At 48.6% G+C, this 25,334-nt stretch overlaps 2 protein-coding genes across 5 annotated transcripts; one reads left to right on the forward strand and one right to left on the reverse strand.

Moving 5' to 3' along the window:
* Positions 1-684: 684 nt before the first annotated feature.
* POLI (DNA polymerase iota) lies at positions 685-13,097 on the forward strand. Of its 3 annotated transcripts, none has more exons than XM_062018734.1 (10): positions 685-810; positions 2,139-2,264; positions 2,950-3,114; positions 4,368-4,520; positions 5,466-5,702; positions 6,737-6,921; positions 7,181-7,272; positions 9,872-10,005; positions 11,023-11,225; positions 12,152-13,097. In XM_062018734.1, the coding sequence occupies exons 1-10, from the start codon at positions 753-755 to the stop codon at positions 12,974-12,976; spliced, it is 2,178 nt and encodes a 725-aa protein (XP_061874718.1). In that variant the 5' UTR covers positions 685-752; the 3' UTR covers positions 12,977-13,097. The 3 variants fall into 3 exon arrangements, with proteins under 3 accessions (XP_061874718.1, XP_061874720.1, XP_061874719.1); XM_062018736.1 differs by having other exon boundaries at positions 6,737-6,915; XM_062018735.1 differs by having other exon boundaries at positions 2,142-2,264.
* Positions 13,098-13,627: 530 nt separating this feature from the next.
* On the reverse strand, positions 13,628-24,893 carry STARD6 (StAR related lipid transfer domain containing 6). Of its 2 annotated transcripts, XM_062018739.1 has the most exons (7): positions 24,843-24,893; positions 21,914-22,007; positions 21,708-21,757; positions 18,318-18,444; positions 16,516-16,633; positions 14,740-14,833; positions 13,628-14,278 (listed from the first exon to the last, which is right to left on the reverse strand). In XM_062018739.1, the coding sequence occupies exons 2-7, from the start codon at positions 22,001-22,003 to the stop codon at positions 14,128-14,130; spliced, it is 630 nt and encodes a 209-aa protein (XP_061874723.1). In that variant the 5' UTR covers positions 22,004-22,007; positions 24,843-24,893; the 3' UTR covers positions 13,628-14,127. The 2 variants fall into 2 exon arrangements, with proteins under 2 accessions (XP_061874723.1, XP_061874721.1); XM_062018737.1 differs by lacking the exon at positions 24,843-24,893 and having other exon boundaries at positions 21,914-22,511.
* Between the last annotated feature and the right edge of the window lie 441 nt (positions 24,894-25,334).

Genomic DNA, 25,334 nt, shown 5'->3' on the forward strand with positions numbered 1-25,334 from the left:
GCAACGAGCGGGGCGCGGCGCGGCCTACGCGGGCCAGAGCGGCCAACCCCGCCGACCATAGAGAGCGCCGTCGGCGGGACAGAGCGGCCGCGGCGCTGCCGGAGCTGCCACGGCCGGCGGCCACAGGGGCGTGAGGCCGGCGGGAGCGGCGCCCGGAGGGCTCGGGCGAGCCCGGGCTGGATCAGCGCCGGCGGGTGCTGGGGCGGGACGAAACTGTCGCTCTCGTCCCGTTCGTCCCCCGGTGCTCGGCGGGACGAGCCGCGGCCCCGGAGCGCAGCGGCGCCGACAAACCCCGCTCTGACATAAACCCGAGTTCGCCAAAGTGTCCGCGGACAAAGCGCTCCCGGGCCCCGCCGCGTTCGCTTTATTCGTGTCCTCTGCACTGCAACCCGTACCCCGCCGTCCCCTCCCCGGGCTGACAACCCACCGCCGGACACCCGGCACTCCCGTCACGGAGACACCGCTTCTCGGCGGGCCCGTCGCCGCGGCGCAAAGCCCCCACCGCGCACCCGAGGCGCCGCGTCCCCTCCTCCCGAGGCCCCCGAGCCGCCCGCCTGCCCGCGGGGTCCCGCCGGAGGCCGCGGCCCCCCCGCCCTCCCCGGCGCGGCCCGGCCCGGCGCTAGGACCTGCGCGGCGCCGCTCGGCCGCCGCCCCCGCGGGGCGGGCGCAGCGCGAAGGGAGCGGCGGGAGCGCGGCCGCGGCCCCCGCGGGGAGCGGCTCCGCGGCGGCCCGTGAGTCAGCCCCCGGGCGGCATGGAGCCCTTCCCGCCGCCCACGGAGCAGGACGAGGAGGACTGGCTCGGCCCGCAGTGTGAGCGCGGGCGGCGGGGCGGGGCGGGGAGCGATGGCGCCGGGTGCTGAAGGGAGCGGCGGCCACGGGCCGGAGCCGCGGTCACCCGGCGCTTTGGAGCCCCGTGTTCTTCCCCGGGCAGGGGCTGCGAGGCTCGGGCACACGCGTGGGGCGAGCAAGGCCTCGCCGGGATGAAGAGGCGGCAGTCGCGGGGCGGGGAGGAGGGGCGAGCCCGCAGCGTGTGGCGGCCGCCCGAGGAAGGGCAGCGCGAGTTCGTGTGGGGAGAGCCGCTCCTCGGCAGCCATGGCCCAGCCCGCTCTGTCCCTGCTTTACTTGCTGCTGTGATTCTGCTCGTGAGCGCTTGGCTTCTCCCCTTGGAACGAGAGAGCGCAGCAGACAGTAAAGACACCCGCCCCGAGAACAGAACCCAGATATTGACCTGGCTTTCATTCGGGCTGTATTGACTAAATGAGTTGGGGGTTTTTGGGTGGTAGGGGTTGGAAGGTTCCTGCAGAGCTCATCCAGCCCAACCCCTGCCAAAGCAGGTTCCCCTGGCTCAGGAGGCATAGGAACGTCTCCAGGTGGGGTTGGAAACCTCCCAAGAAGGAGCCTCCACACCCTCCCTGGGCAGCCTGGGCCAGGGCTCCCTCACCTCAGCACCAAAGGGGTTTCTCCTCCAGAGCCAGTGGCACTGCCTGTGCTCCAGCTTCTGCCCATCACCTCTTGTCCTGGCACTGGCCACCATGGAGCAAAGACTGGCCTCGTCCTCTCAACAACTGACCTTTAGGTATTTTTCAGCATTCATGAGGGCTCCTCTCAGCCTTCTGTTCTTCAGGCTGAACAGCCCCAGGTCCCGCAGCCTTTCCTCACAAGGAAGATGCTCCAGTGCCCTGAGCATCTTGCTGGCCCTGCACGGGCCTCTCTGCAGCAGTTCCCTGTCCCTCTGCAGCTGGGGAGCCCACAACTGGACACAGGACTCCAGATGAGGCCTTACCAGCACAGGGTAAAAGTGGGGCAGAACCTCCCTTGACCTGCTGCCCACACTCTTCATGATGACCCTCAGAGCAGGACCTTCATCACGTCAGGATAATGTCATCACAGGCAGATAAATCTTGTGTGGTCTGGCCTGGCTGTGCATGGCCTCATATGTCAGGACTGCAGATGAGGCCTCACCAGGGCAGAGCAGAGGGGAGGAGACCCTAGGGTTAGCGCAGTGCTAGAATTAGTCTAAAAGCTGTAAATTCTACATTCTTCTTCTAATACCTGTTTATTAGAACAGATTGTTATTATGTTTTTAGTGATGTAAGCTGGCTGGTAGTTTATAATCTGTCCTTTTGCTTTCCTTGCAGCAGACCACAGCAAACCTGTGTCGGCACAAAGTGCAACGTGCAGAGTGATTGTGCACCTTGACTTGGACTGCTTTTATGCACAAGTTGAAATGGTCCGTAATCCTGAACTAAGAGACAAGCCTTTAGGTACGAGTTTGCTGTTAATTTGGGGATTAAGTGTGTTCAAGCAGCAGAAGCTAAGGACGTGCCTAAAGTACAGACATGCCTGTGTAGTGAGATACAGTCACACTAGAGCTGTAGCTGTTTACAGAGTGAGCAAGGCACAGTCGAGGCTCCATATAGCTGTGACTGCAGGATTAATAAACCCTCCTGAGCACAAGTGCAGGCACATGCCAACGTGCCTGAGCAGTTCTGGGGAGGGAAGCCTGGTTTACAACGTATGTGGGCACAGGGAGGGCTGAGCTCCACAGATGAGCCCTTTGACACAGTCATGCTTAAAGCATGCTTTATTCCACTCAGAGGGTAAGAACTAGTACAAGCCAGTCAGTGGAGAAGGTACCTCATGAAATAACTGTTGCATAAAGAGCACTTTCACAGGTAAGATTGCCTGACAAGGCCCAAACTTCAGAGTGATGTTACAATGGGAAATATCAGTACGATTTTTAAGTGTTCTTACCGTCTCACCATCTAAATCAGAGGCTCTGTCCTCCTGGTCTTGTGGAGCAGACTGTGGTGTTGCTTTGTTTGCTTGTTCCGTGATGGACAAGGCATGTACCTCGTGGTCTTTGCAGTGGCTTGGAAGTACTGTGCTGCTTTTCTGTGAAGCACAGGGAAACCTACACTTTAAAAGCGATTTAACCTCTACTTGCAGGAGTGCAGCAGAAATACATTGTAGTTACTTGTAACTATGAAGCCAGAAAACTTGGAGTTAAGAAACTGATGTCTGTCAAGGATGCTAAAGAGAAGTGTCCTCATCTGATACTGGTTAATGGAGAAGATCTGACTGCGTACAGGGAAATGTCATACAAGGTTACAGGTACAAAATCAACGGTTCTTTAATAGAGGATGAACACTTTCTGTCGAACTTCACACATATGTGCACACGTGTGCAATAGTGTACGACAGTTTGCTGCTCTGAAAGTTACCCTGGTGATAACAGTCGTACGATGTCAGTATTTCATCAACGGGTCGCTGTCTGGATGAGGCACTATAAATGTACAACACTGATGTGATACGGGACATATGGGTGTGTTGGGATCGTGCCCATGTAGTCCTCGGGTGCCCAAAGAGAGGTAACAAAGCTGGGGAAGGGGCTGGAGCACAAGTCTGATGGAGAGCAGCTGAGGGAATGGGGGTGTTGAGCCTAGAGAAGAGGAGGCTGAGGGGAGACAGCAGCACTCTCTGACACTCCCTGACAGGAGGCTGCAGCCATGGAGGGGTTCAGTCTCTGCTTTAAAGTAACAAGTGGCAGGACAAGAGGAAACAGCCTCAAGTGGCTCCAGGGGAGGTTTAGATTGAAGATGGGGAACAGCTTCTTAAAGAGTTGTCCAGCTCTGTCCCAGGCTGCCCAGGGCAGTGGTGCAGTCCCCATCCCTGGAGGGATCCCAAAGCCGTGGAACTGAGGGACATGGGTTAGTAGTGGCCGTGGCAGTGCTGGGGGAATGCTTGGACTCCATGATCTTGAAGGGCTTTTCCAGCCTCAGTGATCCTGTGATTGTACCCAGGTAGTTCTCCAGAAACATTTTTTCTTATTTAAATACTGACTGTAGAGATACTTTTCCAAATGTGAAGCAATGAAGGACAGTACACTGACACTTCCATTCTATGATTCCATTCTAACCCTACCACTCTATGATTCTCTGACTTCAAGTGTGTGAGCTCCTCCCCTGTTTCTTAATTAAATGATATGCCAGCATTGTCACTGTTTTTGCCATTAGCAGTGTTAGCAGGTGAAATAGTAGTAACTAAAAAGCAAAGGACCACCTATCTGGGAAACAGATTTCCTTAGGAGAACGTGCTGCAGAGGTTAAGAACTGTAATTTCAAAGAGAAATGAGGAAAGGAGAAATTTGGGGAGAAGAGCAGCAGATGGTAGAGGTAGTTGTGGGATGAACAAATATTCTTCTTCACCTTGCTAAAATAAGAGCCTTATTATTTTACCTGGAACAGAGTTTCTCTTCCTGCAAGCATCCTACTTGAATCCCTGTGGAATCAGCTGTGGATTGGTGCAGATGTGAACACCCCACATCAGTTGTGTGCCATATTATCCTTGAGTATCTTTTCCTCCTAGAGTTGTTGGGGGAATTCTGTCCACTGGTGGAAAGGCTTGGGTTCGATGAAAATTTTGTGGATATCACAGCAATTGTGGAGAAGAGACTAAACCAGCTACAGCAAAGTGGATGCCCCAGGATCTGTGTGTCTGGCCACGTATACAATCACCAAGGTAAGTTAAAACACATTGGAAAATACAGCAAATGCTTGTGAAGTTCAGTACAAGGTGTCTGTCTGCTTTGAAGTGTTGGCTGGAGCTGAACATTTGGAAACTTGCCTTGCTCTGTTGTCTGCTCAGCTTCTGCATGGAGAGTAGAAGCTACCACAGATGTTGAGCAGTGTTCTAGTTAGGCCACCCAAAACCCCAAACCTCTGTGGTAGCTCAGCACAGATTGGCAGTGTCCTCTTTTTTTCCCTTTAGTTTTGCTGTGGTAAGATTTTGCTTCAGCTTGAACCTTGTTGACGACTGGCAAAACTGAATCAGTTTTCTAATGAATGAAAACCAAAAAGAAGAGTAACTTTTTGCCACAGCCACAGGCTTACTGAGACTGAAGCAGCCAACTGAGCTGTGCATGAATGTAGTGGCTGTGCCTGGTTCTCACTTCATGCACGAGGAAGGGAAGCAGTTGGCGCTTTTTTTTTCCCCCTGGACTTTGAGCTATTGTAAGGCCTTCAAATCAAACACAATTTGAAGAGGAGGGAAATGCCTGAATAGTGTGTTTCCTCGTTTGGCATTTGCATGTGAGGAATAAAGGCTGAGCTGCAAGGTAGCCCTCTAAGTGAAAGATTAGTAAATCTCTACTCTGGTTACATAGGCACAAGAATCTGTGATACTTAACACTTTTTACTGATATCTTTTAATATATTTTATATGTAAAATACTCCATTATGCTGCCTGGACAGCATACCCCTGGTTTGGGACAGCAGCTACCCCCCTTTTAACAGTGTTTGTGAGAGACAGGAGCGTGGTTAAACGTGGCTACAGAAGCCACAGCTGGACTCATGAGGCCATACCTTGTACTGCTCTAGTGCAGTGTCAAAAATACCTAAACCTAGGGAATTAGCTAACTTAGGTGACTTGTTTACATACTGAGCACTGGTTGTTTTTGCTTTGCAGCCATCAATCTGCAGGACACAAGGCACGTAAGGCTAGTCATTGGGTCTCAGATTGCAGAGGAGTTCAGGGAAGCCATATATGAGAGACTGGGCCTCACGGGCTGTGCAGGAGTGGCCTCCAACAAACTGCTGTCTAAACTGGTATCTGGGACCTTTAAACCGAATCAGCAAACAGTGCTTCTGCCTGAAAGCTGTCAGGAGCTTCTGCGCAGCCTTGATCACATCCAGAAAGTGCCTGGTAAGTGTGTGCTGCTCTCAGCAACAATGAGGAGCGTGTTGCCAACTTGTGAGAGAGTGAGAAAATACACTGAAAAGCTAAGAGCTGAAACAACTTAAAAATCTATTCCTGCAAGCAGGCAGCAGGGTGTGCAGGTGTGTGTTTCTTTTTTGTCCATAAGCTGTTTGAGTTTTGCTTAGCAGAAGGAACAAAAGGACTTTGGTTTTCTCAGTTTTAGGTTGTGACACAAGTGTCTCGCAGCCACTCACAAGGTACTTTCAAAAATACTGAAATCTCAGTCTGTTGTTATTGAAGCCCACATTTTATTGTGGCTGATAGTAGGCTTTAAATACAAAGTCTTTAATATTTGCTGATTGGAAACCAGTTATTAAAGCCTGATGAAGCCCTCTGAGGAAGCCCTTTTCTCAGTTGCTCTACACTGACACTCTGCTGCTGGCCAGGAAGCATTGATGCAGGCTACAGGCATGGGCAGCCCTTTCATAGAATCACAGAATGGTGGGGTTGGAAGGGACCTTTAGAGATCATCCAGTCCAACTCCCCTGCAGAAGCAGCTGGCACCTAGATCAGGTCACACAGGAACATGTCCAGGTGGGCTTGAAGCCCTCCAAGGAAGGAGCCTCCACACCCTCCCTGGGCAGCCTGGGCCAGGGCTCCCTCACTCAAACACTCAAACAGTTTGTCCTGATGTTTCAATGGAACTGTTTGTGTTCCAGCTTCACCCCTTGCCCTGTCACTGGACACAATAGAAAAAAGTGCTGCTCCAACCTCCTGACACCCACCAGTGAGATATTTTAATGAGGTGTCCCCCCCGCCCCGGTCTCCTCCAGACTAAACAGCCCCAGGTCCTGCAGCCTTTCCTCCCAGCAAGGCCTTTCTGATGGCAGATTCTAGGACTCAAATGGAAACTCACCAAAAAACGGTGTTCAAGGGCCTGCACTGTAGTAGCAGAAATACTTGTCAATATTATTTGTGTAGGCTTGAGGTTTGTTTTTTCTTTCACCTTTCCCTGTGTTTTTCATACACATTTTATTTAGGCATTGGCTACAAAACCAGCAAACGTCTTGAAGCGCTGGGGGTTAGGAACGTGTGTGATCTCCAGGCGTTTCCCTCTGCTGTGTTAGAGAAGGAACTGAGCACTTCTGTTGCTCAGCGTATCCAAAAACTCAGCTACGGAGAAGACGACTCCCCTGTGACTCCGTCTGGCCCACCTCAGGTACAGGTAGAATTCTAAAGTACTTTATGAGGAGCAAAAGAAATTGCTTTTAGTTTTATACAGCTTGGCTGGGACAACCAGAGTGATGCATTTTTGAAAGCATTCTCTAGTACAATTCCAGTTAATGTGTCAGTCTCCCTAAACTCAGCTGAGCTCTGAGCATCAAAGATATCTTGGTGCTAATTAATTATTATAGGTGTTTTTCCTCTTCAGCATTTTGAAGGTAATACAAAATTGAAAGGACTAATGTGTTGGCTTGTTTTAGTCCTTTAGTGATGAAGACTCCTTTAAAAAATGTTCATCAGAAGGGGAAGTGAAAGAGAAAATTGAAGAACTGCTTCCTAACTTATTGGACAGGTGACTGTTTCCAGTAGCTCTTTTTGATGACTGAAATTGTGACCTGAAGGGACTTAGGTTTGTCTTGTAATCTACATTTCTTCTCTCACCAAAATACATTTATAGAGACAGGATATGCCTCCCTATTTCTCCTTTGGTCTATTTTTTCCCCAGTTCAAGGATTGTCCTGCTGCTTTGCTCCACTTCTCTCTTGCCCCCAGGCTGGCTCTGAGCCCTTCTGTTCCTCTGCAGCTCCTCTTTGCATTTGCTGATCACACTGTTGTTTGGTTGCGAATCACAGCATTTAGTGCATCCTCATTAACATAGAATCAGAGCATGGTGGGGTTGGAAGGGACCTTCAGAGATCATCCAGCACAACCCCCCTGCAGAAGCAGGTCCCACCTAGATCAGGTCACACAGGAACGTGTCCAGGTGGGTCTTGAAGCCCTCCAAGGAAGGAGCCTCCACACCCTCCCTGGGCAGCCTGGGCCAGGGCTCCCTCACTCAAACACTCAAACAGTTTGTCCTTATGTTTAAGTGGAACTGTTTGTGTTCCAGCTTCATCCCATCACCCCTTGTCCTGTCACTGGATACAACAGAACAAAAGTTCTTCCCCAACGTCCTGACACCCACCAGTGAGATATTTGTCAATATCAATGAGCTCCCTGAGTGAAGGGTCTCTTTCGAAGAGCATCTTTCTCTACGTTCAGACCATTGCTGATCACTGTTTATGTATCTGCTGTTCCACAGGTTATTTTTCTGTCACTCTGGAAGAAGAGTTTCATTTCTTCCTCCATCCTTTGCCCTGGATCCAGAAAGTAGCCAAGCCCAAGATCCTTGACAAACACACCTGCAATGCAGGAGGACACACACTGCCATCACTTTCCTGCTCTCCCTTTCTACATCATGATTATCTTAGTTTAATATAATGAGGATATATTCTAGCAGCACTGAACTGCTTCCTGTTCTGCCATGGTTCAACTGCTGGTTTCTCAAACCCTATTCGTGTCAGCCCTGAAAAGTCTGTTGTCCCTCATTAGTTCTTCACTATCTTTTCCTCTAAACATTTCCATACCCTCTGCATGTGTCTCCAAGCCTTTAAATGCTCTGTAAGTCTGAAAGGTTTTATTTCCTCACATCTAACCAAGTCTCAGAACAGATAGATCCATTTCAGTTATGGTAACATTGTGGGCAAGCAGTCTTTAATCTGCATCTCAGGCATGCCCCAGGCCAAGCTGGGGGTGACCTGCTGGACGGCAGCTCTGCAGAGACAGACCTGGCAGTGCTGGCTGATAATAAACTGCCCATGAGCCAGCAACGTGCCCTCGTGGGCAAGAAGCCAGTGGCAGCCTGGGGGCATCAAGAAGAGTGTGGGCAGCAGGGCCAGGGAGGTTCTGCTCCCCCTCTGCTCTGCCACATGTGCTGAGGCCTCACCTGGAGTCCTGTGCCCAGTTGTGGGCTCCCCAGCTGCAGAGGGACAGGGAACTGCTGCAGAGAGGCCAGTGCAGGGCCAGCAAGATGCTCAGGGCACTGGAGCATCTTCCTTGTGAGGAAAGGCTGCAGGACCTGGGGCTGTTTAGTCTGGAGAAGAGGAGACTGAGGGGGGAGCTCAGTAATATTGACAAATATCTCTCCGGTGGGTGTCAGGAGGTTGGAGCAGCACTTTCTTCTGTTGTATCCAGTGACAGGACAAGGGGTGATGGGATGAAGCTGGAACACAAACAGTTCCATTGAAACATAAGGACAAACTGTTTTGAGTGTTTGAGTGAGGGAGCCCTGGCCCAGGCTGCCCAGGGAGGGTGTGGAGGCTCCTTCCTTGGAGGGCTTCAAGACCCGCCTGGACACGTTCCTGTGTGACCTGATCTAGGTGGGAGCTGCTTCTGCAGGGGGTTGGACTGGATGAGCTCTAAAGGTCCCTTCCAACCCCACCATGCTGTGATTCTGTGATTGCTCAGTAATTATGAAACCTGAAGGAAGCTGTTTGTCCCATCTTATTCACAGCATTTAAAATTGAGAAAGAGTTTCTGTAGGGAAAACACACAGTTTTTGAGGGGGAAAGAAACAACTACATACTTTTGTTTCTCAATCTTCTTCCAAAAGCCAGCTAACCTTTTGCTGCTGAAGTGGGAACGTTTCCTCAAAATGCAAAAAGATCTAAAAGCTCTTACACAGGGTGTAGCTGTAAAGAATACACTACTTTTAATATATGAAGTATGGAAACATGGCAGTATTGCAGACTGAGGTTTCACATTCACTTCAGTTGAAGACGCTTGGTGACAGCAGTCACAGTATACTGAACTTCTAACTTATGGGTAGTTAAGGGGAACAGCTTGGACTCAAAGTCTGCTGTATAATCACTGGAGTAAAGCCAGAAGCTGGGAGAGCTCTGTAGTCATGGAATCATAGAATCATTTCAGCTGGCAGAGACCTTTAAGCTCATTGAGTCCAGCATTTGTCCCAGCCCTATCAACCACCAGCCCATTGCCCTCAGGGCAGCATCCAATGCTGTGACAATTTCTGTAGAGCCTCTGAAATATCTCAGAATGGTAGGGGTTGGGAGGGACCTCCAGCACAAGCCTCAAACAGCCACTCGCAGTCATGACTGCTTTGTGCTCCACAGAATAGAGAGAGATGGGAGACAGCCACACACCGTGAGGCTGACCATCCGCCAGTTCTCCTGCACCAACAAATGGTTCAGTCGGGAGAGCCGTCAGTGTCCTGTTCCACCTCATCTCCTTCACAAGTTTGGGAAAGGTAAACCCAGAAGGTTTTGATACTTCTGAAAGTATCATCTTTGTGCTGCTACCACCTAACTAACCTCCCTGTAAAATTCTGTTACTTAGTGTCACGATAATGTTCCCTACGCTTAGTCCTTCCAATACTTTTCTGTTACTGCTAATGGATGTGTCCTGATGCAGCACGCTAAAATCATGGAGAACTTCAGTGTGGGAAAAACTTGTATGCTGCTGCTACCTTGTAACCCAGCCTGGGTGTATTGCTGGCTGAAAATTCTGTGGTGGGGTGGGAAAGGGTAACTGAGGGCTGCTTCCTAGATTAATCTGCTTTTCTCTGTTAGGGATTTGAATTATGGTCTCAGTTTCATTATGTAATAAACCATATTTTTTATATATCTCTGAAAATTAATAACATAAAGGCACTCATCCTACTCAGACTTGAGCTTTCTAACCAGCAATTGCAATTCATCTGACACTTCAGATGGGAGTGAGCAAATAAATCAGAATCACTGCTGTATCAGCACATGGAATCACCCCTCCCCGACTTCAGTTCCCAATTGACTTCTCAGAGTCCTAGGGAAGCTATTGAAAGCCTCTGTAGATTCTCACTTGACAACTGCTCCTGGACTTCTCTGTCAGAGCAGACTAACAGTTACTGTCAGCTTATTGTCATACAGACTCCAGTGAACCATGTTATTACCCGTGCTGGGGTAATGTTCTGCACCTTCATGGCTCAGTAAAGGCCTTTCTGGTACAACTGCATAATTTTTAAAGCCTTGGCTTGGACTCTGCAACCCTTTTCTAAGTCCATGCTATAAAGTAATCTTCCCTCAAGCATTTCTACTGGAGAGGAAGAACAAGCCTGTTATTCAGTTCAGGCCATACCAGACAGGGCAGAACGAACACCTTAACAACCCTGTTGACAGACTATTTTGGAAGCCTTTAACAGTACTTCCCTTTGGACTTTGCATGAGATTGATTTAAATGGCACTTCTGATGACACACATTCCTCTTTTTCCCACCTTTTTTCTTTTAGGCAGGAGCAACATCATATCACCATTGGTTGATCTACTAATGAAACTCTTTCGAAAGATGATAGATGTAGCTCAACCATTTCATCTCACCCTTCTGAGTGTCTGCTTCTCCAACCTCAAAGATCTTCCTAGCAGCAAGAAAGGATCAATTGGTTTCTATCTAAAGCAGATGTCACCACCATCAGGCTCTGGTAAACGTGTCCGGGTAAGCTGGAAGATACTGAAAACAATCAGCAGATAAGAAAGGTCTGAGATTCTGTCTTTATTATCTGTATTTAAACTTTAAATGAACGTTTATTTGGAGTCTTCTAAGGAGGTGTTACTTGTGTGCTTTCTTTCAGTAGATGGTATTAAACCTCTTTTAAAGAGTCTTACCTTGAATGGGACAGCCAGCTAGGTTATCAAGCCTTAACTGAAGAGAACAGAACTGCTGTTCCTTGCAGTACAATCTGCTCTTTATTTAGTGCTAGTGCAAAAACAGGCCACTTACTCAGATACTGTCACTCTGATGCACTTTTTACCTTACACTAAAATCTTACAAGTTGCTTCTCATTTACCTTGTTGCTTTTATTAAGATACTTTCAGAGAGTTTGTTTACCTTTCTATGCATATGCAAGTCTCCCTGTTCAGACTAGAAACTAAACAAACACCAAATTCTGTACTGGCCACCAGCATCTGGTCTGGTGAGCTTCTAACTCCTGCTCAGAACTGGAACAAACCTCCTCCCTCCCAGCTGCATCTGCTAGACCCTGAAGGAGCTGCCTGTGGAAACGCTGCAAAGTGTTTCCACAAAATGCTTGCAGTACCCAACATGGAACCTTAGTAACTTCAACATCATGTAGTGGAATGAATTTAGCGTTTCTCTCTTGACATATCAATTTTGTACCTTGGTAACCTTGAGGCTTAGGAAAATGATGTGTGGGTAACATCATACCCAGAGAGTTGGAAAGCAATCAAATGCACTGTTAAAAATAAGATTTGAAAAGTCACTAATGATTGATCATAAGAATAAAACAAACCCTACTGTCTGTTAAGGTATAATTAGAAAGACTTGCTCTTTGTGAAACAGTGCTTGGTCACTAGCAGATTGCACAGAACATACTTAGGCGTCTGTGTACCTGTTTGCTACAGGAAGTGGAAGATGTCTCACAAGGTGAGGGAAGTGCTTCGAGGAACAAGAGCTTCAAGGGAACTGGAACTACAAAAACAAGGAAGCTTTCAGAGGAAAAGGAAAGTGATACTAAACCAGCAGGAATTCCTGACTTGCCATTTCCTTTGTGTCCCGGTGGCACAGACCAGGAAGTCTTCAGGGAGCTTCCAGAAGATATTCAAAAAGAAATTGTTTTGGAACAAACAGAAGCAATCCCAAGGGAGGATGTTTCGGGTATGCCATCTGTGTGCTTTGCAGAAGAGGTACACAGCACTGCCCCAGGTTCTAGGGGACTGAACAGGGATATGCAGTCTGCAGCATGCAGCACACACCTCACATCGGCTCCTGAAGAGGCAGCTGTTCTGCCACACAGCTCCAGGGCCAGTTGTTCCTCCACGTGTCCCAGCAGTGCAGTGGCCAGCAGCAGCACAGAGGAACAACCTGTTGACTCTCTCAGCTTCCCAGCGAGAGACCTGTCATCTCTGGAAGCTGGAGCCAGCCAAACCATCATGCATGGCCCTGTCTTGGATAAACATAAGCAAGCCTCTGAAACAACCTTGGAGGAGAAAACTTCCAGTAGGGAAACAGTAGTTATGTTCCCTCCCAATGTCGACCCAAAGACTTTTTATGAACTACCTCCTGATGTGCAAAAAGAGCTACTAGCTGAATGGAAGAGTGAGGAACCTGCATCCAAAAGGTCTATGGAGAAGCCCTCAGAAAAGCACAGAACAAGTAAAGGACGAAGGAATGCTGCGCCGTGTTTATCACAGTCTAACAGTTTGCTAAGATACTTTAAACCACAGTGAATCATTTTTCATAACAGTGGCACTGTAAGAATCAGCACTTGAAGGCACTTTAGTTAAGTTTTACTATACATTGTAAAGATGTGAACATTAAACATTTACTTTGACAACTGTTGACATAAAACCTGCCAGTGACTGTTTAAGTAGCAATTAGTCCGTCTTATTTGCCTTTCTAATCAATTGACATTTATGGGATGAATCTTTAGTTGACCTAAAAATATAACAACATGCAAACATATTTTAGTATTCACTATTAATACCTCAGTACACTGACTGGGGGAAGGACTTTTTACCTCAATTCCCACAGAGCTACACTACCTATGTAGTAAATAGTCTCTAACAGCTTGAGAGGGGATTGAGCAGAGAAGTGAAAGCAGTTTTCACACTGTTCTTTAATTTGCACCACTGTCTTTGTGAATTGTAACGGAAATGGCTATCCACGTGGCTCTCACTATTTCCTGCAGTTAACTCAGAACTAGATCTACCAGAAATAATAGGAGGTGGTGGGAAACATTACTTCCAAATAACTGACAGCACCAGCATGTTCCTGGAAATGAGTCAGCGTATAAAAATGGTTTGGTGATCGGAAAACGACAAACAACTGTGTGTAAAGAGCAGCCTTTAATGAAATAACACATACAAATGCATCAGGATTTTCTTCAAAGGCTTAATTCCAAAACAAGGAAATGGTTGCTCATTACACTTGCAGACTTAATACAACAGGTTTAAAGTCTCCATTACATGTGATGCTGGCTGGTAACTCTTGTTGGCAAGAGTACACAATTGAGGTAAGAACGTATCAAAATGTAAAGCTACAGCAAAATATTTCACCACTGTCTTTTAACATTGCTGTCATTTGTATCACCAGATTATTATGTGTGTGTGTGTATATATATTCTCTGCAGTTAAAGTGCAAAAATACTACAAAACATGACCCAGTTACATGGAAACTGACACCCTGTACTTGGGTGGCACTTCAGTATTCATTCTTGCATCGTCCCAGGAACACAGAAGACAAGCATTCATCATTTTAACACTTAAGCTTTATATATTTCCACATAAACCACAATCAAAATTTATCATCTACTGTAAAAACTGATGTAAGTAGAAGGTGCATGTGACTTAAATGGTTATTATTTTCCACTTGCCTTTAATTATGGTCTTTCAAGCCTTTTAAGTCCAGCTCTTGTGTCAGTGATTAAGTTTATGAGAGTCATAGGTAATGCTGTCTCCACTACAGAACCTGGAAGCATTCCTCCTAGTTCTGGCTGAATAAACACAACTAGTTTGGAATGCTGCGGATTCCTGTGAGGAAAGGAGCAAAACCCTTCAGTTAGTCTTTCAGAGCCTGTTACTCCCTCTATGAAACTTGCTTAAAGGTGTACACATGTTTACAATGTATATGCTGTCTCTGCTGAAATCACTGGTGTGGAGAAGTGGAGAATATATGTATGAAGTTTCAGTTGTTTCAGAAGACAGCCTGAGTCACAGAACTGTTCTGCACAAAACCATTCCAGGCTTCCCCAGAATAAAACTCAAATGTTTTTGGAGAGGAGAGGAGAGGAGAGGAGAGGAGAGGAGAGGAGAGGAGAGGAGAGGAGAGGAGAGGAGAGGAGAGGAGAGGAGAGGAGAGGAGAGGAGAGGAGAGGAGAGGAGAGGAGAGGAGAGGAGAGGAGAGGAGAGGAGAGGAGAGGAGAGGAGAGGAGAGGAGAGGAGAGGAGAGGAATAACCAAAGATGCCAATGTGATGGGACTTTAACTACTTACTCAGGTAAAGGTGAACACACATATCCGCAGGGATTGTTGTACCCTCGGACACAAGAGGGAGTCGGAGGGCAGCTGGAGCAGTCCACGCTGACAGCTGTAAGTCACCACACACAAGAAGCAAAGTCACATTAATCATGCTCATCATAATCACAGAATCTGGGAAGGGACCTGGAAAGCTCATCCAGTGCAACCCCCTGCCAGAGCAGCACCACCTAGAGCAGGGCACACAGGGACTCATCCAGCTGGGGTTGAATGTCTCCAGAGAAGGAGCCTCCACAGCCCATCTGGGCAGCCCCTGCCAGTGCTCCCTCACCTCAACAGGGAACTAATTCTTCATTGTGTTGCTTTGGAACGTCTTCTGTTCCAGCTTGTCCCCGTTGCCCCTTGTCCTGTCATTGGCCATCACTGAGAACAACCTGGCTCCAGCCTCCTCACACCCACCCTTTACCCACCCTCAGTCTCCTCCAAGCTGCAGAGCCCCAGCTCCCTCAGCCTTTCATCACAAGGGAGATGCTCCACTCCATCACCTTCGTGGCCCTGCACTGAACTCTCTCCAGCAGCTCCCTGTCCTTCTGCAACTGAGGGGCCCAGAACTGGGCACAACATTCCAGATGTGGTTTCATGAGGGCAGAGAAGACAGAGAAGAGAACCTCTGCACCTACTACCCACAGCCCTTCTGGTACACCCCAGGATGCCATTGCCCTTCTTGCCCATGAGGGCACGTTGCTGGCTCATGCTCATCCTGCTGCCCACCAGCACCCCCAGGTCCCTTTCCCCTATGCTATTGTCTAAGTTAGTCATACAACTTCACAATACCCTCTAGAAAAATACTCTAACTGCTGCAGGAGCACACCAGATCTCGCAATACGGTTGCTAATGCGTTCAGCAATTCCATTCTGTACACAAAACACCCACAGGACATGAAATATTTGTGCAAGTAATTAAAAGGTAAAGACTTGCATACCCCAAGGTATTATCCTTGAGAGGTTACTGCGCATACCTAAGTGCTGAGGTGCAGCTTAGTGCTGGACAAAGAAGTGAGTTTTTCAGCAGATGTCATTAATTAGTAAACACAGTCGCAGAGGAAAGGAGGAAACCGCTGCACACATGCACAGCAGTGGTTAGGAGGAGTTATTTGATTCAGTCCACTGTCACTTCTGCACAGTGAAGTGTAAGAACGTGGCTTGGAAATCACCAAGAGGTCAATAAAGCTCCAAGATGAAAAATGATGGTTTTCTGCCACATGCCAAGACCCACAGATCAGAAAGAGTCAAGGGCAGAAATGAAGCAGCAGTGAGGTATTTTCCTGGTAGATCATAGGGTTGTAATATTAATCTCTTTATATTTCTGTGTAAGATTATAGAGCCAAACTCAAAGAGAATCCAATGAGGTAAGTCAGGAGCTGGCTCTGAGAACATTGGGCAAGCAGCACCTGGTCAGGAAGCCATGGAGGTACAGAGAAGTCATTAAATAAACAATTTCCATACTGAAATAATAAATTCTAGCTTTCTCACAGGACTACTCCTTTACTGTTTTCAATTTTTTCCAAGAGAGGCATAATAGGACAATAAACAAAGAAAACAGCATTCTCTTTGGAGACAAAATTCAACTGTTTCTGTATTAAACAAGCCACTTTTTGGAGGGAAATAAACAGGAGGGGACTGTTAACGTCAGTAAGGGCACAGGCTGAGCAAGGTACATGGTCTACATGGTCACCTTGGGATTTCCAGAAAGCAAGACAAAACATAAGAACATGCAGGAGTTACATCAACTTACAGTTAGTGGTAAGGACATCACCAGGGTATGGCCTAACATGCAGCAGGTCAACAAAATCTCTCGATGAGATCAGTCCCATACCATAGCTGTGTGTTACACTGTGGTATATACCAGTGTCCTACAAAGTAAGTAAAGGTGCATTTTTTATTAGTGTGGAAGCAGCTGAGTTTTACTGAATTGGCAAAGCAGCATTACATGTTGGATATTAGGTACGTGGCACAGAAATGGATCCCTGTTTGTTAGTCTAAGGCAACAGTGCTCATAACCTAATTAGTGCTGAACACAAGAGCCAGGAGAGGGATCTTCCAGCAATACAGGGCAGGGATTCACTGCCAGCCTTTGAGGACATGAAGCAGGAGTGCAGTTTCTGTCTGGAAAAAATGTGCACGTTTAGTATCCATGTCTGATGGAGCCAGAAAGCCTACTTGCTCTAAGACACGTGCTAGACTGCACATTGTGTTCTAGGACAACCATCTACAATTTGTTCAAGTGCATCAGTTCCAAGAAAAGCAAAGTGGTTGGATGCACTACTACCTCATAACATCTGACCAGTTCTAAAGCAGAAGAAAGTAAGAGAGGTTCAGGAGGGTTTACTTTTTTCCATGTTTAAGGAATACTTTGACATATTTCAGTCATTCAAACACATGTAGTATATCCTGAGACACCTCTCCATCACACACAGGGCCATTCCTGCCAAGTGGTTAGATCAAAGCCAGCTAACACAGAACTGATATTCCTCATGGAAACTCTGAGTTACGGGTTTCCAGAGCTCTTGGGAAAAAGCCCCAGGCAAGTGGAATCACAGCAGTGGTGCAGCATCAACTCAGCCTCTGTGTTGCCTTTAACTTGGGTGATTTTCCAAACTTGTGTGGCCTATGATGATGCAGAGGGGAGCTTCCCCTGCAATTCACTGTCATTCGGTATCACTCTGTTCTTGATGGTAACTTCTGTTCTTTTCCATGGACTTAATTCTTGGCATGCTAGAGGATTTTTATCATAGAATCATAGAATGGTAGAGATTGGAAGGGACCTTTAGAGATCATCCAGTCCAACCCCTCTGCAGAAGCAGGTTCACCTAGATCAGGTCACATTGGAATGTGTCCAGGTAGGTCTTGAAGACCACCAAGGAAGGAGCCTCCACAACCCCTCTGGGCAGCCTGGGCCAAGGCTTCCTAACTGAAACACTTACGTTTGTTTAAGTGAAACTTTTTGTGTTCCAGCTTCACCCCATCACCCCTTGTCCTGTTGCTAGCTACTGTAGAAAAAATGGATGTCCCAACCTCCTGACACCCATCATTTAGATATTTGTAAATGTTAATGAGGTTCCCCCTGAGTCTCCCCTTTTCTAGACTGAACAGCCCTAGGTCCCGCAGCCTTTCCTCACAAGGAAGATGCTCCAGTGCCCTGAGCATCTTGCTGGCCCTGCACTGGCCTCTCTGCAGCAGTTCCCTGTCCCTCTGCAGCTGGGGAGCCCACAACTGGACACAGGACTCCAGATGAGGCCTCATCAGAGTAGAGCAGAGGGCGAGCAGAACCTCCCTGGCCCTGCTGCCCACACTCTGCTTAATGCATCCTAATAAATCTCTTAATAAATACTTAAATTAACCCTGCTTTTAAAATTAAAACACCCTAAGGGGTAGAACACATTTCATATTCATTTCACATTGCTGCAGGTTTAGAAATTTTCATTGGCCCTGAATGGATCTCGCATTGAGACCTTTCTTTGTCCAAGTATAGGTCTTTTTAGTCACTATGATTCATGCAGAAAGAGTTAAAATCTTTGCATTGAATTACAGCATTACCTGGTCGATCCTTTCTAACAGCCTGTACGACTGTAACGCCTTGTCCCACTTGCTTCGGTACTCAGGAAGATACATAAAAGGAATAATTTTACTAGGAACTTCCTTAATTATCCCTTCTCCACGGTATCTAGATGGTGTGACAAACAGATATTGAATTCATGGTTATCAACTGGAAAAAGAAGTTACACAGTGGTAAGCGCCCAGCAGTTGGGGATGCCAGGCTGTAACGAGGTAAAGTACACACACTGGATTGCATTGGATGGGTTGATTGAAATCCACATAGCAATAAAATTACTCTGTGACTGATTTTTGAAACCACTACCTTCCTGACACCACACATTTTAAATTAATTATCTGTGAGCTGTTAGACAGTAACCCGTTAATTTAAACACGTGCAATTCATCTACTAAGTCGTTTTTCCTTTGCAGATACTTTCAGTCCATCTTGACACTGCAAAACCTTCTCAGTCTTTATGAACTAGCACATTCTGGCACTTCTCTAGCTTTTTGTTCACCACCTTTTGGAGAGTTCAAGGGAAAGTCCACCAAGGGCAAAAAGAGTCCTCTCACAAGGAAACAGGAAACTCCTGCATTGCTGGGAACTGCTCCCTAATACAGGTCTCACACCTAGTTCTGAGAAACTGTGAATCACTACAATAAGCACTCACAGGCTGCAATTAAATGCAAAGGTGAAGGATGCTGCGGAAGGACAGGTGAGCTGGACACGCTTGCAAACAAAGAAATGTGAAATCAGACTTACAGACCACGGTGATGCAGGAGTGTAAGTCAGAAAGAGCAAAGGTAGCCAAGTTCAAACACAAGAGGCCCTGTAAAATCACCTTGCACGAGTTCTCAGGGTTTCTGAAGCGTGGGTGTGTGACTGCTCTAGAAACTTGCTTCTCTGCTAACTACAGCAGTGAGGGAAAACATTTGAATACTTACTCCAAACCAGCAAGTGTAAGCTGTGGCAGGACTAGTTACAACCAGCACACTGATATTTGGATACACCCTTTGTTTCCATAACTCCTGTGATCTAATGTTTATCAACCTATCAGCTCTCACCTGCATCCTCTCCTAAACTGTGGTGCTACTCAGGGGGACTTCTCCTAGGCAAGGCTTCTGAAAGACCCAGCTGCTAGAATAAACAAAAGAGCAACACTGGTGAAAAATCTGAGTTTCCAGTTTTTACGGTGGGTTATTGGGAACTGCACTGGAAGAAGGGTGAAACAAGCCTAGTAAAGACAGCTCAGATCACCCCCCACCTAGCCTCACTGTATTTGACAAACTGAAACACATACTTCATTGTCTTTCTTGATCTTAGATGATACAATTCCAAGCAAAATCCTCTTCAGCCTTGAACAATCACGTTAACGCTACCCTGAACCCTGCTGAAAATACTTCACCTGAGTGATGCAAGAAGGATCCTGAAAGCCTTTCACAACCAGATCCCAAACTGATTTCTTTTTGCAAGTAAAGCAAACTGTTAACATTCCTGACAACTAAAAAAGAAACTGGCATTTGTGATACTTGGTGAATAAACATTCAATGCCAAACCGAAAATGGGAACAGCTACACTTTTGGCTCCTAGGAACAGCTAGTATTCCTTCACAAAAGACATGCTAGGGACCAATACTGTTTGTTCATGTGACAAAGATCTGTACAAAAATAAACAAAGGGCAGAATCTGCCTCCCTGTACCAAATGGCAGGAAACGGGGCGATGTGTTTACTTTGCAGATTGTAACTGCAAAGGACTTGCCACATACAGATCTGAGCACAACCAGAAATGGCTTTGTGCCTGGTTCAGACTGCAGCATGTCTTTTTTCTTCCACAAAAACAAGTCAGGCACACTCTTATGAATTCTAAGCAACCAGGCTCTCACTCCCTCACATCCATCTGTATTGAGAAGGCTCTGGGGAAACTTTACCTAAAGGGGCCGACAAGAAAGCCAGACAGGGACTTTTTACAAGGCCCTGTAGCAAAACTGAGGGAGGGAAGATTTAGGTCAGCTATTAGGAAGCAGCTCTTTACTGTGAGGGTGGTAAGGCACTGCCACAGGTTGCTCAGAGACGCTGTGGGGGCTTGAAGCAACCTGGAAGGTGTCTCTGCCCATGGCAAGGGGGTTGGAACCAAATGAGCTTTTAAGTTCCCTCCCAACCCAAATCTGTCTACAGTTCTACTCTAGGAAACAAGACCTAAAATACACCAATAATGCCACACACAAAGTATGCAAATTCTTATGAAGATAACAGTACTTTTAACATATTACAATGAAATAATACACTATATTCCATTAGAATACTGTAATTGTTCTGTAAAACTAGTGATAAAGCGTTGCCTTCTATAACTAATACCTTCTGTGCTCAAGCCTTCAGAAATAACTAGCAAACCAAGCAAGACTTTTGAATCTAGAACACCACTAATCACAGACATCATATTTAGAACAAAAAAAAAGTCAGGTGCAAATTTCCTCCACTGCCTGTCTGTCCAGATCGACATTTAATACAATTTAATACTCTTTAGGTGTTAAAAGAGAGAAGTGAAGGACAAGTGTCCTCCTCTGCTTCTGCATTCTTCAGTGGGAATTTTCTCTTCCTTTTCCCTGATTTCATGAGTTGAATCACCTTGGTAAACAATCACCTGAGTGCTACAGCCACCATAAGCAAGAAGCGTGATTGCAGAGCCAGGAGAGGGATGAGGAAGAAAGTAACAGCCAACTCTAGCAGTGACAGTAGGCTCTGAGAACAGCTTAATCTGCCTCTTCTAACTCCACCCTTCTGGGTCATCCACCTGCTTAACACTAGCACAGAATTCATCACTCAAGAGAAGGAAGGACAGAGGGATTTGTTCCAGACGTTACATGACCTTCTTATTCTCACTCCAGCTAATTAACTTTCAGGTGACAGAAAGAACAAGGTGCAAAGATCAGATGAAGTAGAGCAAGTGCATTAAGCACGTCTGCATCTGTGAACTATCAGTTTCACAAGCATGAAGGGGTTAAAAGCGAAGCCCAGCTGGCAAGATACAATGGCTTAAATGCAGTACTTCCCCACAAAGAGCCACTGACTTCAAGCCAAAACTGTGCCTTCCTACCTACTTATTCCACATCAGTAAGCATGACATAGTCTTTAATTTTCACAGTACATTTTAAGCTTAAACTTAAACCCAAACTTCAGTTTTCACTGGTTGGGAAATCCCTTTCTCCTACTCCAGACCTACTGCTGACCCAGTGTAACCACAGTGCAAACCCTTCTCTGCATCTAGCAAAGTGAAGCTCAACAGTCTTCACTCAGGGCAGAATGTGGTGAACTTTTCCATGTCAATCTTGGGTGTCAAAGCTCAGAAAAACGCATTGTTACTGTGACAACGGCAAACAAAATGTAAATACTTACAGGTTTCCTGGGTAGTCTTTTGAAGGCTTTGAAGAAACTGTAACATTTTTCTCAGAAACAGAGAAAAACAAAAAAGAAAACAACTTAGCAGTTGATAAAAGAGCTGCCGGGTCATTTTTCAAGGAAAACAGTTTTAAGTGCTTTTTGCAACAAACTGTATTTAATTAAAACAACTTCAGAAACAGTATCAACTAATATTTTCTTACTGAAACTTTTATCACCCTCCATCCTGACGTATCTTGACTGTATGACAAAATCTTTTCTGACACTTCATCTGCAATTTTCTTATAGTCCATTTATCTATAAAGATTTAAAAACAATGTGTTGGTACATGATAAAAGCACTCCTTAAGAGGGAAAAAAAACATGTCATTCCTGCTTTGTTTCCACAGGTTTCACCATTCATTAACTGAGTGTTCCTATCAAATCAACTTTTTGTTCATTATATCCCACTTCAGAAAGAGATAAGCAATAAACAAAACTCTGTGACCAACTTCCAGTCTGGGCTAGGGAGAAGTAGCCACTGGTGTGGACCTTGAGAATGAATTACAGCATCCAGCAAGACACATTGTCCACTCCACACTAAAGCCATCATTACTCCACAGTAAAACTTCCCCTGCTCACACAGTTTATCGTCTGAAATCGTGCCTCTGCCAAGATTTGCTGAGGTCATTAGACCAGCAGGAGGCTGACAAAGTTAAAACACAAGAGGCTCAAACAATCAAAGAGGTTTTTCTTCAGCCAGTACTTTATGAGGTGTCATTGTGGAAACTCTTTGGCAGGTGAGAGACCAGCACCGAGGCTACAGAAACACTGTCACCAAGACATCCTTCACCCAGCCCAACCCTGCCCTCCCTAACGTGGCATTTCTGCTGTGCTGGAGCTCCTTACCTGAACCCTCGCCCTCCCCAAACCCTGCAGTATCTCTCTTGTAGCTCTTTGTCCTAAGATCAACTGTGGTTCAAAGGCCAACAGCCCTGCACACTTCTGGACTGGTGTTGCACATAAAGCTAACTCCATATCAACACCTTTATGGGGCTGTCTCATGTAACAGGTCACACAGGCTTTTCCAGAGCTATCTTAGAATCATGGAAACATTAGAGTTAGAACAGACCTTTATGTTCATCACTCACCTCACACTGCCATGCTAAACTGAACCATATCCCCCAGCAACTCATCTATGCATCTTTTAAATATCTCCAGGGATGGGGACTCTACCACCTCCCTGGGCAGCCTGCTCCTTTGCTTAACAACCCTCTTGGTGAAAAATTTCTTCCCAGACTCCAATCTCAACCTCCCTCAGTACAACCCAAGCCCATTTTGTCTTGTCCTGTCATTATTTACTGGAGAGAAGAGACTGAACCCCATCTCCCTGCAGCCTCCTGTCAGGGAGTGTCAGAGAGTGCTGCTGTGTCCCCTCAGCCTCCTCTTCTCCAGGCTCAACACCCCCATTCCCTCAGCCCCTCCCCAGCCCCTTGTGCTCCAGCCCCTTCCCCAGCTCTGTGCCCGGCTCTGGCCACGCTGCAGCCCCTCAGTGTCCCTGTGGCAGTGAGTGAGGGGCCCAGCACTGACACAGCCCTGGAGCTGCAGCCTCCCCAGGGCCCAGCACAGGGGACAACCCCTGCCCTGCTCCTGCTGCCACCCCAGAGCTGATCGCAGCCAGGCTGCCCTTGGCCATTTGCCCCTCTGGGCACGCTGCTGGCTCCTGTTCAGCCCCTGGCACCAGCCCCCCCAGGCCCTTTCCCTGCAGCAGTTTCCAGCCCCTCTGCCCCAGCCTGGAGCTGCCTGGGCTTGGGGAGGCCCAAGGGCAGGACCCAGCACTTGCCCTTGTTGGACCTCATACAACTGGCCTCGGCGCATCGCTCCAGCCTTCACTGTACCCCGTGTAATGTAGCCAGGTGTTTAATTTACAACCCCCCTTCCTCAGGAAGGCTGCTCGCCGAGGGCTACGGAGGAGCACACATGCTCCGCCGGGCACGAATTGGCAGAGGTGCTGGGAGCTGGGCTGCCTGCGACCACCAGCCCCCACCACTCACCGCAGCTCCGAAAACCCTCAGCCCCATGAGGGCAGCCCTGACTGACCCCAGCCAGCCCTGACAGACCTCTGCCAGCCCTGACAGACTCTGGGCAGCCCTGACTGACCCCCGCCAGCCCTGACTGACCCCTGCCAGCCCTGACAGACCCCTGCCAGCCCTGACAGACTCTGGGCAGCCCTGACTGACCCCCGCCAGCCCTGACTGACCCCTGCCAGCCCTGACTGACCCCTGTCAGCCCTGACAGACCCTGAGCAGCCCTGACTGACCCTGGGCAGCCCTGACTGACCCCAGCCAGCCCTGACTGACCCCTGCCAGCCCTGACAGACCCCTGCCAGCCCTGACAGACTCTGGGCAGCCCTGACTGACCCCCGCCAGCCCTGACTGACCCCTGCCAGCCCTGACTGACCCCTGTCAGCCCTGACAGACCCTGAGCAGCCCTGACTGACCCTGGGCAGCCCTGACTGACCCCAGGCAGCCCTGACTGACCCCTGCCAGCCCTGACAGACCCCTGCCAGCCCTGACAGACTCTGGGCAGCCCTGACTGACCCCCGCCAGCCCTGACTGACCCCAGGCAGCCCTGACTGACCCCTGCCAGCCCTGACTGACCCCTGCCAGCCCTGACAGACCCCTGCCAGCCCTGACTGACCCCAGGCAGCCCTGACTGACCCCAGGCAGCCCTGACTGACCCCTGCCAGCCCTGACAGACCCCTGCCAGCCCTGACTGACCCCGAGCAGCCCTGACAGACCCTGAGCAGCCCTGACTGACCCCCACCAGCCCTGACAGACCCTGAGCAGCCCTGACTGACCCCCCCCAGCCCTGACAGACTCTGAGCAGCCCTGACTGACCCCGAGCAGCCCTGACAAGACCATGAGCAGCCCTGACAGACCCCCGCCAGCCCTGACAGACCCCGGGCAGCCCTGACAAGACCATGAGCAGCCCTGACAGACCCCGGGCAGCCCTGACAGACCCTGGCCAGCCCCTCAGCCCGCTCCCTGGCGCTGGCAGGGTGCCGGGAGCAGAGCCCTGGCTGAGGGCTGAGGGCCGGGAGCTGAGGGCCGGGGGCTGCGGGCGGGAGGCGGCAGCGGCACCGCGCACTCACCTCAGCGGCTCGACCCGGCCCCAGAGCCCCGCGGCGCGGCCCGGCCCTCCCAGCCGCGGGCCATGCTGGGAGCTGTAGTCCCGGAGCAACCCGCCCGGCTTGGACTACAAGTCCCGCGGGGCCGCGCGGTCGCAGCCATTGTGTCAAGGAGCGCGGCCCATTCGAAAGCGCTGAGCGGCAAGGGCCGGAGCAGCGGCCGCGGTGGGTGGCGGTGCCCGGGGCTGCCGGGCCGGCCGGGGGGCTGCAGCGGTGTGGAGCGGCTGTGCTGCTCGGGGACGGCCTGACTCCTCTTGTGAGGGGAAAAGCCGACCCCTCCCCGCGGTACTGTGTGAGGATGGGGGGCCGGGACATCTCTGTGCTTAGCCAGGCTCCTCGGCCTTCCGGGGGAAAAGCACTTCGGCCTTGGTTGAGCTGACCCCCACGTTGTCTTTTCCATGTAATTCGTTCCGTTGTGGTTGCGTGATGACCGCTGTGTGCATGCAGCAGTGGGTG

Source organism: Colius striatus, chromosome Z (genome assembly GCF_028858725.1).
Source record: "Colius striatus isolate bColStr4 chromosome Z, bColStr4.1.hap1, whole genome shotgun sequence".
NCBI lineage: Eukaryota > Metazoa > Chordata > Aves > Coliiformes > Coliidae > Colius > Colius striatus.